At 35.9% G+C, this 13,570-nt stretch overlaps 1 protein-coding gene across 1 annotated transcript in view; it reads right to left on the bottom strand.

Moving 5' to 3' along the window:
* The window catches only part of Asb4 (ankyrin repeat and SOCS box containing 4), a 70,671-nt gene extending 62,026 nt beyond the window's left edge, over positions 1-8,645 (bottom strand). Inside the window, exon 1 of the mRNA XM_015488231.2 lies at positions 8,260-8,645. Coding sequence (XP_015343717.1) covers positions 8,260-8,446 — 187 coding nt within the window. The 5' untranslated portion in view covers positions 8,447-8,645. The remainder of the gene's footprint in view (positions 1-8,259) is intronic.
* Between the last annotated feature and the right edge of the window lie 4,925 nt (positions 8,646-13,570).

The following is a 13,570-nucleotide window of genomic DNA, read 5'->3' as shown; positions in this document are numbered from 1 at the left end:
AAAAAAAAAATTCTCTCATTTAAGCAAAAAAAAATAAAAAAAAAATACTACATATGTATTGTTCTTGGATATTTTTCCTACAAGCATATTCACTCCTGTGTGAAATGTCCTGAAGGAGCACACTGTACTGTCCAACTCCAAGAAATCATTTGCATTGTGCTCTGTGAAAGGTGATTTTGAGAGTCATGAATCCTGGCAACCTGACATATGTATAAGAATATACATATACTACAGCATTGTTTCTAAGAGTTAAACAATTTTTAAGAAATTCATTGTTCATCAATAGGAATCTGTTTAAATAAATATAATGCATCCATACGATTAAATACTATACAGCTATTAAAAATAATTGGACAATTCTATATACACTGAAATGGACAGATGTGAAGATATACTATGCTATCATATGCAAATATATTTTAAATACTAGAACAAGAAAGTGTTTATAATGGTGGCTTCCAAGAACTGAAGAACTGGGGAACTGGGGGACAAGGACATAGATGTATATTCTTGAATGCCCCCTTTGTCACTTTTAAACTTAGTACCTGCTTTATTGCTTTTTTTAATTAGTAAAAATAAACTATTAGCTTTCTATTGGGCAGGGGAGGATTTTAAAGAGGCCATTTACATGATGAATGAACTTACCCAAAGTTTGTCTACCCTTTAACCTAGATATACACTGAGAGACAGACACACACACACTATTAATCCCTTTTGCATCCTATTCAGAATTCTAGGACTATCTTGCTTTCTTTCTGTCCCCTGTGTCCCCTTACCCAATATACCCTTTCAAAAGAACTCCATTTATTTCACACTAAGTCTAACAATGGATTGAGGATTGAAATGTAATCTCTCAGGATTATCTGAATTTATGTAGAAATCTGTATTCAGCCAATAGAATTGAGTTCTATCTAAGACACTAATTTAAGATTCTAGACACTAAGAAAGCGACATTTAGTGATCTGGTCTTTCCCTGGCAAAATCGTGTGTCCTTAAGTTCATAGTTTCATAGACAGTCTAAGCCTCAAGTGTGATTCCATACGATGGTACGCATACAATATAGGTGTGTGTGTGTGTGTGTGTGTGTATTCATATCTACACTTGCTTATACATTTCTATTTATTTATTTATGTTGAATCTATGTTCCAAGCAGAGTTCTTACATTATATGGTATGCAGCCTGCTTTTGATGATGAATGAATTACATTAAAAGCAATATTTAAATCATTTTAATACTCAAATTTCCTCAATGAGCAACTTGCAAAGACAGCTTTCTCTGTCTTGGAAAGAAGCTGGTTCCAGATCTGCACACCAGGGTGGGTGTGTTTTCCCTGCTGATTAGCAGCACAGCTTAGGCAGCTCCATGCTGCAACTGATGGGAAACTCACGCCTGCTTCTGTAAGGGGAAGAAAAATGATCTCGCAAAGGAAGCAGCAGAGAACTGATTAAGAAAACACCATTTTGATGTAAAATCAAAGAAACGCAGAATGTTAGCGCTGAAGGGAAGATTATCCAGTCCAAGCCTTTCATTTTCCAGATGAGAAAACTGCCACTTTTTCAGTTTGCTAAAGCCATAAGTCGCCTGCCTCAGCCCAAGCTCATAGACTCAGAATATCTGCAATGCAGTTTTCATCTGTCTTTGTCTTTGTGGAAGCAGAATAGGTTTAGCTCCAAGCCTGTTTTACCAATCACAAAGAAAGGAAGAAGATCCTGAATTCGTCTATAATATGTCACATCTCAGATATGGAAATGTATTTGCTTGTTGATTTTTTTTTCTTTCTCTTAAATTCCCAGTAGCACCTAGAGAATTTATCCTGCCCATTTATTACATGAATCAGTCATCCTTGGCTTCTCAGCCAGTTTCATCTGCATCTCCTGTAATCATAACCATTAACTGGCAAATCAGGCTCACAGACCACCAGACCCTAAATTTGTCCAACTCCCAGAATGGCCTTGTGCCTACAACTTGCCTTTCCTAGATAAAAATTGTATAGTTGGGGGACAACAAGGCACCTTAGCTGCATCTCCTGGGGAGCTGGCAGGGAGAAAAGGGAATAAACAGACCGTAGGCTATGGCTCAGGGTATGCTGGTAGGTATCCTGAAACTCTGTTGCAGAACTTAAGTGTGCTGGGAGGGGCTTCTGGACGATTCAGCCCAGAGCAGAACAGGGAAGGCTGCTGCTCTGAGCAGAGAAAAGAGCAGCCCTTAGCTAAGAGGCCACCCACATATAATCAACCACCTTAAAATGAGTCTGGAGCCCCAGGTTACACTGTGTAGCAAGTGTGGAAATAAGTACACCTATCCCTAGGGAGGACCAAACCGGAGCTAAGACTGTCTTCAAAACCACAGACTATATTGTCGTATTGTGAGCATGGATGAATGTGTAACAACAAATCCCATTAATACGTACAACTATAAAAAATAAAAAATGTGGAAAAAGAAAAAAAAACAGATAAAGCTATGCCTGTTAGCATACTTGTGTGCATGCTGATAAGTCAAGAGATCAAAATGTGTCCTCCAAAATAAACCCACCAATGGTCAACGGCATAAGGAAACACAGCAAAGTAATCAGGCAGATTCATTTTTTATACTCTCCTTTCTACTCCCAGCAGAATTTTCCCAGGACTTTGAAACCTAGAATGTGATTTATTCTTAGTGTTTGTCTTTCAAAGGCCCCCCTCTGTTCACCTCTGCAGATGCTGGGCTGCCCTTTCTCTGTGTGCTCAGACTGCACAAAGGACAGGGGTGGGCAGCAAGCAGGAGACAAAGCCAGAGGCCGGGTGGGGGGGTGAAGAAGCAGCTGCCTCCCTCTGTTGCAAACCACTCACACTCCCATCTCATATCTTCCCTCTGTGCACAGTGATGGCTCCTTTCAGAACAGCTTGGCTTTAGCAAGGGGCTCAATGGAAAAGAAGCCAGGGAAGGGAAATACAGATTCTTCTCCCTGTGCAGGAATCCCACAGAGGACTCCCATGATTTCACCTTCATAACATCATAGATTACTGAGGGTCTTGGCAAAGCCTCCATATTACACATGAAGACAATTAGTCTGGTAGAGGTTAATCAGTAAATTGTTCCCATGTTCATATAACTAGTACTGACAGAGTCAAACTCTCAAACTCTGTGTCCCCAAAAATCTGTGATTTAGAGGCTACAAATGGTTCATCTCCAAACCAGCATCACTTGTAGCTAAAAGTTCTAAGAAATATTAGAAGTTTTCCCCTTGCAAAAAATATGCAGACAAATCCCCCGAGAGCGCATGCGCCAGCGTATGTGCAAGTTTAATTTAAATCTGAAATAAAAGAAAGATGCCTGTATGGCTGGGCTCAGAGCCCCCTAGCTCAGGAAACAAGGCAAGGAGTAGACTGTTTGGGACACCTTTGGAGGAGAGAACTGGTTCTGCTCCTGTATTTGAGCCGGATGCTCATATCTCTGGTAAAACTTCAGCTAAGCTCTGTTGCAGTTATCAACGACAATGTTATCTGTGTCAAATGAACCCCATACCCTAGAACCCTCTGTGATACAGCCAAAGGTCACACACACTGCTCATGGCGGGATTAGCAGACATTTGCTCTGCCTGTGTCCACTTATTTACATAGTCCTGGAGGATTATAGACTGAAGCAAAATTCTTGCCTTTTTTTTTTTTTGTGATTGGAATTGAATCAAGGATCACTCTACCACTGAGCGATATCCTAGGTCCTGGAACTTGCAATCCTGCTACCTCAGACTCTGAGTCATTGGGATTATAGATGTGCAACACAGTGCCCAGCTTCTTGGCTATTTCTTAATAGTAATATTTTCTGGAAAATTCCCAAGAGTTCCTCCAGACAAGGTCAGGAAAGCGAGTTTGAAATGTTATATATATTACATTATTAAAATTTTGAAATTATATATATATATAATTTAAAAATTTTAATTAAAAAAATCTAGACAGGGAAAAGTACCCTAGGATAGTAATAGGAATGCAGGAGAGTAAATTTCTGGCAAAGAGGAAAAGAGATTATTCATCAGGGGAGTAAAAATAAGACCCTTCATGATATTTGGATAGCAGTTGCTACTTAGTAAAGTAGATAGAGTACCTGCCAGAAAGTTTTCAAGTAAAATTATTTCATTGGTTATTTTAATTAAAAATATGACTACCAACCAAGGAATCAGAAGCTGTGGGCCATAAATGAAGTACTTAAAGTGCATTACACTGATTAATAAAAGGACTCTGATTAACCTTGTTGACTAGGGAATTTCTTACCAAAGAGATAAGTATAATATTCTGTTTGTATCATTAATGAGCCAAAACTCATACATCTGAAGGAGAATCAAAATGCATAATTGGGAAAATCACTGGAAACAACTTTATGGAGACTGGTTCAGGTTTTCAGAATGTCCGTCACCAGTGGGAACCAAAAATACAAAAGGCCTCTAAGTTTTCTTAGAGATTTCTTCTGAGTTTACTTTCATTCTAAATACTGTCTGCTTGGCTCAGAAAAAAAAAATAATAATAAACAAAAAACCCATATCATACATACTTTGACTATTCAGATACATTGCATTCAAGAGTTAAGAATTCACTCAAATATAGGTCGTTCCTGATTTAAAGTTGTCATCTGGTAAATGCTATTTTGCTTTCTTGCTTTTGAGACCCACATTTCTTCCATTTCCTGGGAGGCCTCTCAGATGCCAGCCAGCACATTTTTATTGTTTGCTTTGCAAAGTGTGAGAAGTGGCTTTTTTTTTAAATTAATAAAACATGATTTTACCTGAAGATGTGATTATGAAGCTTAAAATAACTTGAAAAAAAATAAAGTGAGATCTCTCTCATTTTAAGAATCACTATTATGGTACTGGAGTGTAGCTCAGCGGTAGAGCACTTGCCTAGCAGTGTGATTACACAACCCCCCCCCCAAAAAAAAAAAAAAAGAATATATAATTTTTTTGTACTGGGATTCAAAGCCCAGGGTTCAAAGCCCCACCCACCCCCCCCAAAAAAAAACCATGATGCTGGTTTAAAAAAAAAATAAAATAACAAAAAACACAGACAGGGCTGGGGTTGTAGCACAGTGGTAGAACACTTGCCTAGCAAGAGACACTGGGTTCGATCCTCTGCACCACATAAAAATAAATAAATAAAATAAACGTATTGTGTTCATCTACAACAAAAAATATTAAAAAAAAAAACACACAGACACAGCACCAACAATTTAAATACTCATTCTGGAAACTGGATTCTAAATCTGTTTTCTAGTACACTAATAGGAGAAATTACTCAGTGAAAGAAGCCCAGGGCTAGAGGGAAAAGCAGAAATTAGTTTCTAGACTTCTTTGTAATCCAATAGCTTTATTCTATCTTCCTCACAAAATCCACATTTGTTCATGAGATCAACTTTTGACTACTCATGTACTGATAAGATTATATATTTGGAAGAATGATATTCAGATCCTAAATTAATTTCTTTGCCAGCAAAGTTCTGAGTTGTCATTCCAAAAATTACACACTGATTTCATATTGGCTTATGGGTACTATATTTAGAAATAAAATTTAATAACTTTTAAAATCCTATAAAAATGCTATTGTATGTCCTAAAGGAAATAAAAAAAAAAGATTAAGAATTTATTGTACTACTGTTAATCTTCTGCAGGACAATCAAACGTTGAATACAGAATTATATTATTAACTACATAAGAAAATGTAAAAGCATATCTGTTATAGACTTTACACATTCCTTACTAAGCCAAAAATAACTAAAAACTGAAGGTTTTCATCCTTTAAAAGAAAACAGTAGTGTTCTGTTTCCTCGTCTGAATACTAGTTACATAGGTTCGCCTATTTTGTGAAAACTAATCAAGTTGCCCATTTATAACTCTTCTGCATAGAGCTTTTCAAATGCACTTTTAAAAGTCAAAGAGTAACGTGTAACAGTTCAAGAGGGCAACGTCTAGAAGTTCTGCTTTTATTTAATAAAGTCTCAAAAACTTTAATCCAGCCACAATCCTTCAAGGCCACACATAAATGGGTCCTATTCTATTAGAACTATTGGGAAAAGAACTCAATAACTCACTAACCAGTTGTAGACCACTTGGCTCCACACTGTTCTCAGAGAATTCCTTTGTGAATGAAGAAATTAACAGAACCACTTAGATATACTTTGTTTGGCAAGCAACTAGGATTCTATTTATCATTTCCATGCTTAATCTTAATATTAAAGGATTGATTATTAGGCTGGAAGGATGTAGGGAAAAAATTGAAGTAACTTTGAAGAAAGATGAAGTTTTTGCCTGGATTGAAGACTGAAGAGAAAATCGTATACCCACACTCATGTTAAACAGAGAGGAAACATATTTGTGCGCTCTCTTGTGTGCACACATGCACATACCAAGGATTTCCTGCATAAATCCTGAAGATAATACCACAAGTCCTATTATTTCTGTGTAGACACCCACCTGTTATACATAAGACTGGAACTGTTTCTTTCCTCTCCCAGACGGTGTAAATTGGTGTTTCCTAATTGAAAGCCACATCCCACAGTCCTAACACTTAGAAAACACCCATTAGTGTGAATGAAAATTTAGCTCTATGAGGACCATAGGAGTCTGCTCATATTGACAAGAAGAATTTAAAATGCATTTTCTTCTCATTCAGAGGTGATGACACCATTAGAAGCAGCATAAAAAAACACCCTGCTTCCCGAGAGCCAGCATCTCAAAGTTCCTTTCTCATAACCCCAGAACCTTTTCGTGGTCTGGGTAATTTGGCTGCTCAGGAAATGAGAAAAGGCAGTCTTTGTGACTCAGGGTCAAATAAATTACCCACCAGCTTGAACCTGAGTTATTTTACATTGAGTGCAAATATAAGTTTTAAAAATACCTTTAAAATATACTGAGCATTCAGATAGTCTTTCATTGAACAAAGTCAAAAGATGAAAGCAATCACCTTATGATGATTATATTATATTATGATTCTAGCACATAATTTTTTTTCTTTTTAACAGAGTCTGTATCAATATTTAAAGAAAAAAAATAGACCCTCTCCTTTATCTTTCAATCAAAATAGAAATGCCAATTCATTACAAATCCTGGAAGTACAAATCACAAACCCAGTAACTGGCCTCAACTATTCAGTACTTTCTTTAGAACTGAAAAGAAGATATGAGTGAATTAGCATAGAAATATGTATCATTAGCTATTGTATCTGAAAATTGATGGAACAGATGATTAATATATAAGCACAAAACATATTTAAACTTTAACAATAAGTACTCTCTTTCTAAATGCTATACACAAGACTTCATCATCTATTTTATTTAAATAGAAGTGATGTTGAGCAGGGTATTTATTTGCAATCCACTCAGGAGAGGGCCCAACTACTCAAGTTCCCCCCACCCCTTTAATTAGTTTATTTGGAAAATCAGAATCAGTATGCTAATTTATTTCCAGTTTATTAAACATGTATTCCTGAAAATACTGAGATTTAAAAAAAAAGAAAAAGAAAAAACTCTTTCCTAATTTATTTTTTCCTTAGCTCTGTATAAGGTAGGTCTTCTGCATTAAGCATTTGTAGTCTAAGAAAAAAAAGTTAAGTTTTTGGTTTCTCTGAGTTCCACTTTTGTGTCTGAACGGAAACTCTTAAAAATGATGAAGACCATCAAGGTGACTGTGGCACAGCTTTATCCATTTATTAAACCTCCAAATTGGGGAGAAAATCCCCTTTTTCATCCACATGAACACAGAGATAATACATCCCTAAGTGGCTGTTAACAGAGAATTAACAGCCTGTTCCCAAGCCAGCCACATTGTCTAGATTATATCTCAATAGTTTGCTTAACCATAATCCAAGATGTTTTCTCTATTCTGGGTCATCACAAAAAAAAAAAAAAAAAGAAAGAAAAGTTTGAAACACACAGTGTGTCACTAAATGTGATTGTCCAGCATTTCAAAATCTAGGCAAAGGTATAGAGAAAGAAGAAATACAGATATAAGATACAGACACAGACACAGACACACACAGACACACACACACACACAGATAATACACACATATGCACATATATCCATACATTTATACATACATATATATACATGTGTGTGTGTATATATATATATATATATATATATCAGCCCATATGCATTCTAGTTTAAAAAGAAAATACTTTTTAAATAAACACAAAGAAAAATAAGAGCTACTTTTTTGGAGTAGGTCACTGAAGCTGTGCCTTTTTAAAAAATTTCTTTTTCTATCAATTTTACAATTATACCTGTATTTTTACCTTGTTTATAAGATGCCAAAACCATGTTCTCATCTTCAACTTCAAACACTGTGTCCACATCTATTTCCCTTTGGATTAAAATAGACTTCAATTTTCCGTAGTCATTTGACTTTAGCGCCTCAAGGAAATTTCTCTTAATTAACCTGGCAGTTCCAGATTTACTGAGAGGGACATTGTTGTTATCCATCCTCCTCTCTCTCTGGAAGCTCTGTTGTGATTTATCAGGAGAACAGCACTAAGCGAACAGGCACATGCTGGAGAGTCCACAAACTGTCGGCTAATTTTATCCCAAAGTTATGCTGATCCGTTCTATTTATATAGGGATCATTTCAAACTTCAAAATATCCTTCTTGGCTGTCAGTGCATTTTCAGGTCCTTTAAACTGGTTATATATTAGCAGGTCCATTCAGTAATATATAGTGCTGATATGAGGGAAAGCTCCCGCAACACATTTCCGAGCATGAAATGTCACTCTTATTTCTTATATGATCAAAGTAATAATGTAAGATTTAAAAGCTCTTAATGCTCTTTTTTTTTCCTTCTTCTCCACTCAGTAAAAACATCTGGTGCCTGGCTGGAGACCCAGGGTCTTGCTCTGACTAACCAATAGCCAAAAAACGAAAATTTGTTTCAGTTCTGGAAACCTGTAGTCATTTTGTAATAGAAGTCTGTAAAAATAAAAAATGGTTATACACATTTGAAAACAAACAGAAGGTTCTCAAATGACCTAGACTTGAAAATTTTCAATATTATGAAACAGCAGGGTGGGCAGTTGGTGGGGGGTATTTTAAGTAAAAAAGAGCTAAAGAGGCAAAACAGCCAGATGCAACAAGTGAATGGACTTTATTGAACCCTGTGTTTTCTTCAAATCAATTAGAAAAGATTAGACAGAGACCATTTGGAAATACAAATATGGACTAGAGATTATTTGATAAAATGCAACTATTCAATTGTTGATTTTAAGGTATGATAAAGATATTACCATTATGTAGAAGAATATTATTTTTCTTAAGTCATGCATTAAGGACTAAGTTGTCATGATGTGGTGCTGTGGATCAAACCCAGTGCCTCACACACTACATGCTTTACCACTAAGCTACACTCCCAGCCCTTAAAAATTCTTTTATAATACTTCAGATAACACTCATGTAGATAAGTAGATAAGAATACATGTGTGTGTGTGTGTGTGTGTGTGTGTTTGTAGACCAAGAGAAAATGTACATGTGGCAAAAAGTTAAAAATTGGCAAATCTAATGAAAGATATACAGTTGTCTGTTACATCATTCTTTCAGTTTTTTCTGGATGTTTGAAATTTTTCAAAATAAAAAGTTGAGGATAAAAATGTACTTTTTAAATTTATTAATATTAGAAAAGTGATGATAACAAACACTAGCTGGAATGCAAATAAAAATACATTTTTATATATTGTTGCTAGGAATCAAACCGCTAGGGACTTTCTATGATATGATTAGCAATGTGAATTTCTAACAATTTATAATGATACTATTATTTGAATATTAGAATTTATTTAAGTATGTAAATATAGATGCAAACCATAATACAATTTTTGACTTCTTATATTGATGTGTAACAGAAATACAGGAAAAGGACAAGTCATGAGTATATGGCTTATCAAATTTTCACAAAGTGAACGTGCCTGTGTAACCCAACAGCCATATAGACTGGTCTAGCCACACTGACAACTTGTGGCAAAAGTCTTTTCTACTGAATACTGATGGTTAGATATTAGTATATTAAATATTACCTATGTATATATCTCATATTCCTGGAAGCTATTTTAGAGGGAAAGTCAAAACTCTCAAAGAGTACAATAGAATTCAATAGATGCATTCAAACTCATTTAAAGACTCCTGTACAGAGGTAAGATTTTAAAATGCTAATACTTAACCATCAGTATTATTAGAAGGGACTTTTGCCATAAGTTACCAGTATGAGCAGATGAGTGTATATCAGTATGAGCAGATGAGTGTATAGCAGATGAGGTAAAGGGGGTCTTCAGATGAACTCCTTGTCCTCTAAACTGCCCCTGGTCTGGGATAAGGGCTCATCATAAAATTAGTCCTACTTGGCTATATTCATATTTATGCCTCCCTAGACTTTCTCTAGCATATTTGTTTTTTTTTTTTTTTTTTTCTGGAACCATCCCACCTCACCAAAGTTCAACTGGAAGAAGTGCATGAAAGGGGGGAGGTGAGAACATGACATCAACCCCCTGGATCAACCTATACTCCTCATAATCCATTAAGACTTCCAAATATCCTGGGCAGAAAGGTCCAGTTTTGAACTTTTTACTTTCTTTATAACTTTCTCTCCTTCTCTCTAGGTCAATAAGCCATAGGTCAAAAACAGTTTTCATCTTTGTACTGCAGAAGAAACTCCATGATTTGAGTCCTTCAGGCATGATCATTGATACACTAGAAAGGAAGTGCTTTAGAAAATCCTCCTTTTCATAATGCCTGATTTTCATAACTATTGTCTTTCTGAAAGTCCTGTTCCATAGCTGTAAAAATAAATAGAGCTAAATTTTGTGGGATAATTTGAGAAAACAAAGCCAATCGTGAAGAAATATATAAAATTAAGAAAGTTATCACTTTCTTATTCCACTAAAAAAAATTCATTATTATTTATCATTCCACTAAAAAAATCAATTATTGACCAATTTATCAAAGCAGCAGAAAATAAAACTTAGAGATTATTTATAATTAAAAACAAATATCAGTGTAATTAAAAATTGCCTGACAACGTCATTCTAACATCTAGGAAATATCTTGACCAATGCTAATAAAACAGATTTGAGATTTGTCTTCATTCTCTAGATCACGCTTCAAGTCACCATCCCTCTAGGACTCAGGAGGCCACATTACACAGTGGCCATGTTTCACACTGTCTAGTCAGACCTGTCAGAAAGTCTTGTCTCCTCAGCTTTAAAATGAAAACTCTCCATCCTGTAAAATGAGTTTTTTTTTATTAGTGTTTCATGACATTCCCAGGACAGTGTCCTCTTCTCTTGAAATGGTATGAAGAAGCTTTCTGACAAGGTGTGATGTTGTGGCAAGTGGCCCACAAAACCCTACTGGACTCTCTGGGGACCTGTGGCTGAGGCAGGAGGCACAAAGGCCCAGCTGTTTGTTTTCCTGATGTCTCTGTACAACACAATTTGACCACTGGACTACCATCTCTGGAACAGGAATGGCTCCTTAGTTTATTGTTACACTGAAACATGAATTTGATGCTGCTAAGTGGCAATTACCAAATACAATCATAGGAAAGAAAAGAGAAGCCACAATAGATCTAAAATATATCTTCAGAAATCAAAATTTCTAAAAACTAAAAAAAAAAGTAATTTCCCAGCCTATAATGGTATTTTCATATTTCATGATACATTTTGACAGCAGAATTTTAATGTATACAGATGTCAGTATTTTTCTTTTATTGTTTATGCCTCTTTGTAATTTTGTCTAGGAAGTTCTTTTTGTATAGGAAGTTCTAGGAGTTTACAAGACATTAAAGATTTGTGTCTACACTGTCTTTAAAAAAAAAAAGAAAGAAAAGAAAAGAAAAAAGAAATCAGAACTTCTATGAAAACAGAACCCCAGAGGCCTGCCTGACTTTCCCAGCAGATGAATTAGAATGCTTGCACTATCAGCTCACAAACATGACATGGGTGATAAGATTATCTGACATCCCTTTCTTCCTATCTGTTTTACTTAAATCTACCACATAGCATCTTACCTGACATGACAAACAGAGTGACCTGACCTGTCACTCTGTTTGTCATGGTTTCATATATTAGTGTGAATGTTTTGTATAAAGATGCTTTGGGTTGTAGGTAACTCCAACAACAGAAACTTTCTTAAAAAGAGTAAAGAAGTTTTATTGGTTCGCACAATGGAAAATTTCATTTGTACTATGGGTTTTAGCAGAGATCTGATGAAGAAATTTTTAGTATCAGCAGAATTGTGCAGGAGGGGGTATTATTAGTCACGTAATTATAGTTATTATGTAGTATACTGGTCAGGAAAACTAAGAACTAATGACTGTTAAGTGACTTCTATAGTCTACTGTGACTGCTATGGCAAATAAGTAGCAGATGTAAGACTCAAGCCTAGATGTTGAAAATTGAAACTAATGTTTCTATTGTTCAAATGACTTTTTAGACAGTTTCATTTAGGTTAATTATAAACATTTTTTAAATTCCCTGAGTAAACTAGGAAGAAATCTGCTTTTATTTATTCCTTTGATGAGTAAATATTTGGAAGCAATTTACTATATAGACCAGGTAATGTATTAGCTATCTTTGGCTGCAATAGCAAATAACCCCAAAATATATTGACTTAAAGTAACAATAATCATTTACAATCTCTCAAGACATAGTAGAAAGACTACTCTCTGCTCTGTGGTACTGAAGGCCCCAGTTGAAATACTCAAAGGCTGGGGTTAAAAGACCCCCTTTCAAACTGACTGAATCACTTGGCTAGCAAGTCGGTGCTGACAATTTGTTTTCTATCCATGTAGTCCTCTCCCCGGGGCTGACTGTCACCCCAACATGGCAGCAGGCTTCTTCTAGAATGAAAAAATTTCAGCAGAGCTAGTTGGAAGCTGTGATAACCTAACTGGTGAAATCACATGCCCCTATTTCCAGCCCATTCCACTGATCACACTGACTAGTCCTGATTCAATAACATGAGGGAGAATAAAATAAAGGAATGACTTCCAGGAAGAAAGAAACACAGGGGCCCATCTTAGCTGACACCAGTACTTTTTCTGAGCACTGTGGATAAATAAAGAAAATATGCAAAAATTACTACTTCTATCAAGTTTTGATTCTGGTGGAAGGACTGTGATGGAGCAAACAAACAACAACAACAACAACAAAAGTGAGATACAGTTTGTCAGATGCTACAAAGAAAAATAAACTGAGAAAGTTCTAGGGTCTCAGCAAGACCATAAGTCACCCTTTTACAGATCAGGAAAAGGTATGCTCATCTGAGCCAATAAGAAAAGCCTCCTTTGTTTCCAGGCAGGTCCTAGGAAGGTATAAGGGCCTAGAAAGCATTGCAATTTCAAACAAATGGTCAGAGAAATCCTCACTTCCCTTGAGCACAAACATTCAGGCAGTGTGAGAATGAACCATGCTTGGACATGAGCTGCAGGATATTTCCAATAAGAGATGCAGCAGATCTGAAGGTCTCTAAGATCAGGAAAAAGAGAGAACACCAGGAAGCCATCTTCAATCAGGGGCCACCACCTATTTTCAAGTATTTTGAAAGTCAATAGAGTTTAGGAGTGG

This window comes from Marmota marmota, unplaced genomic scaffold, assembly GCF_001458135.2.
Source record: "Marmota marmota marmota unplaced genomic scaffold, marMar, whole genome shotgun sequence".
Lineage (NCBI taxonomy): Eukaryota > Metazoa > Chordata > Mammalia > Rodentia > Sciuridae > Marmota > Marmota marmota.
The sequence above is the reverse complement of the archived record's forward strand: the minus strand, read 5'-3'. Positions and strand labels throughout refer to the sequence as shown.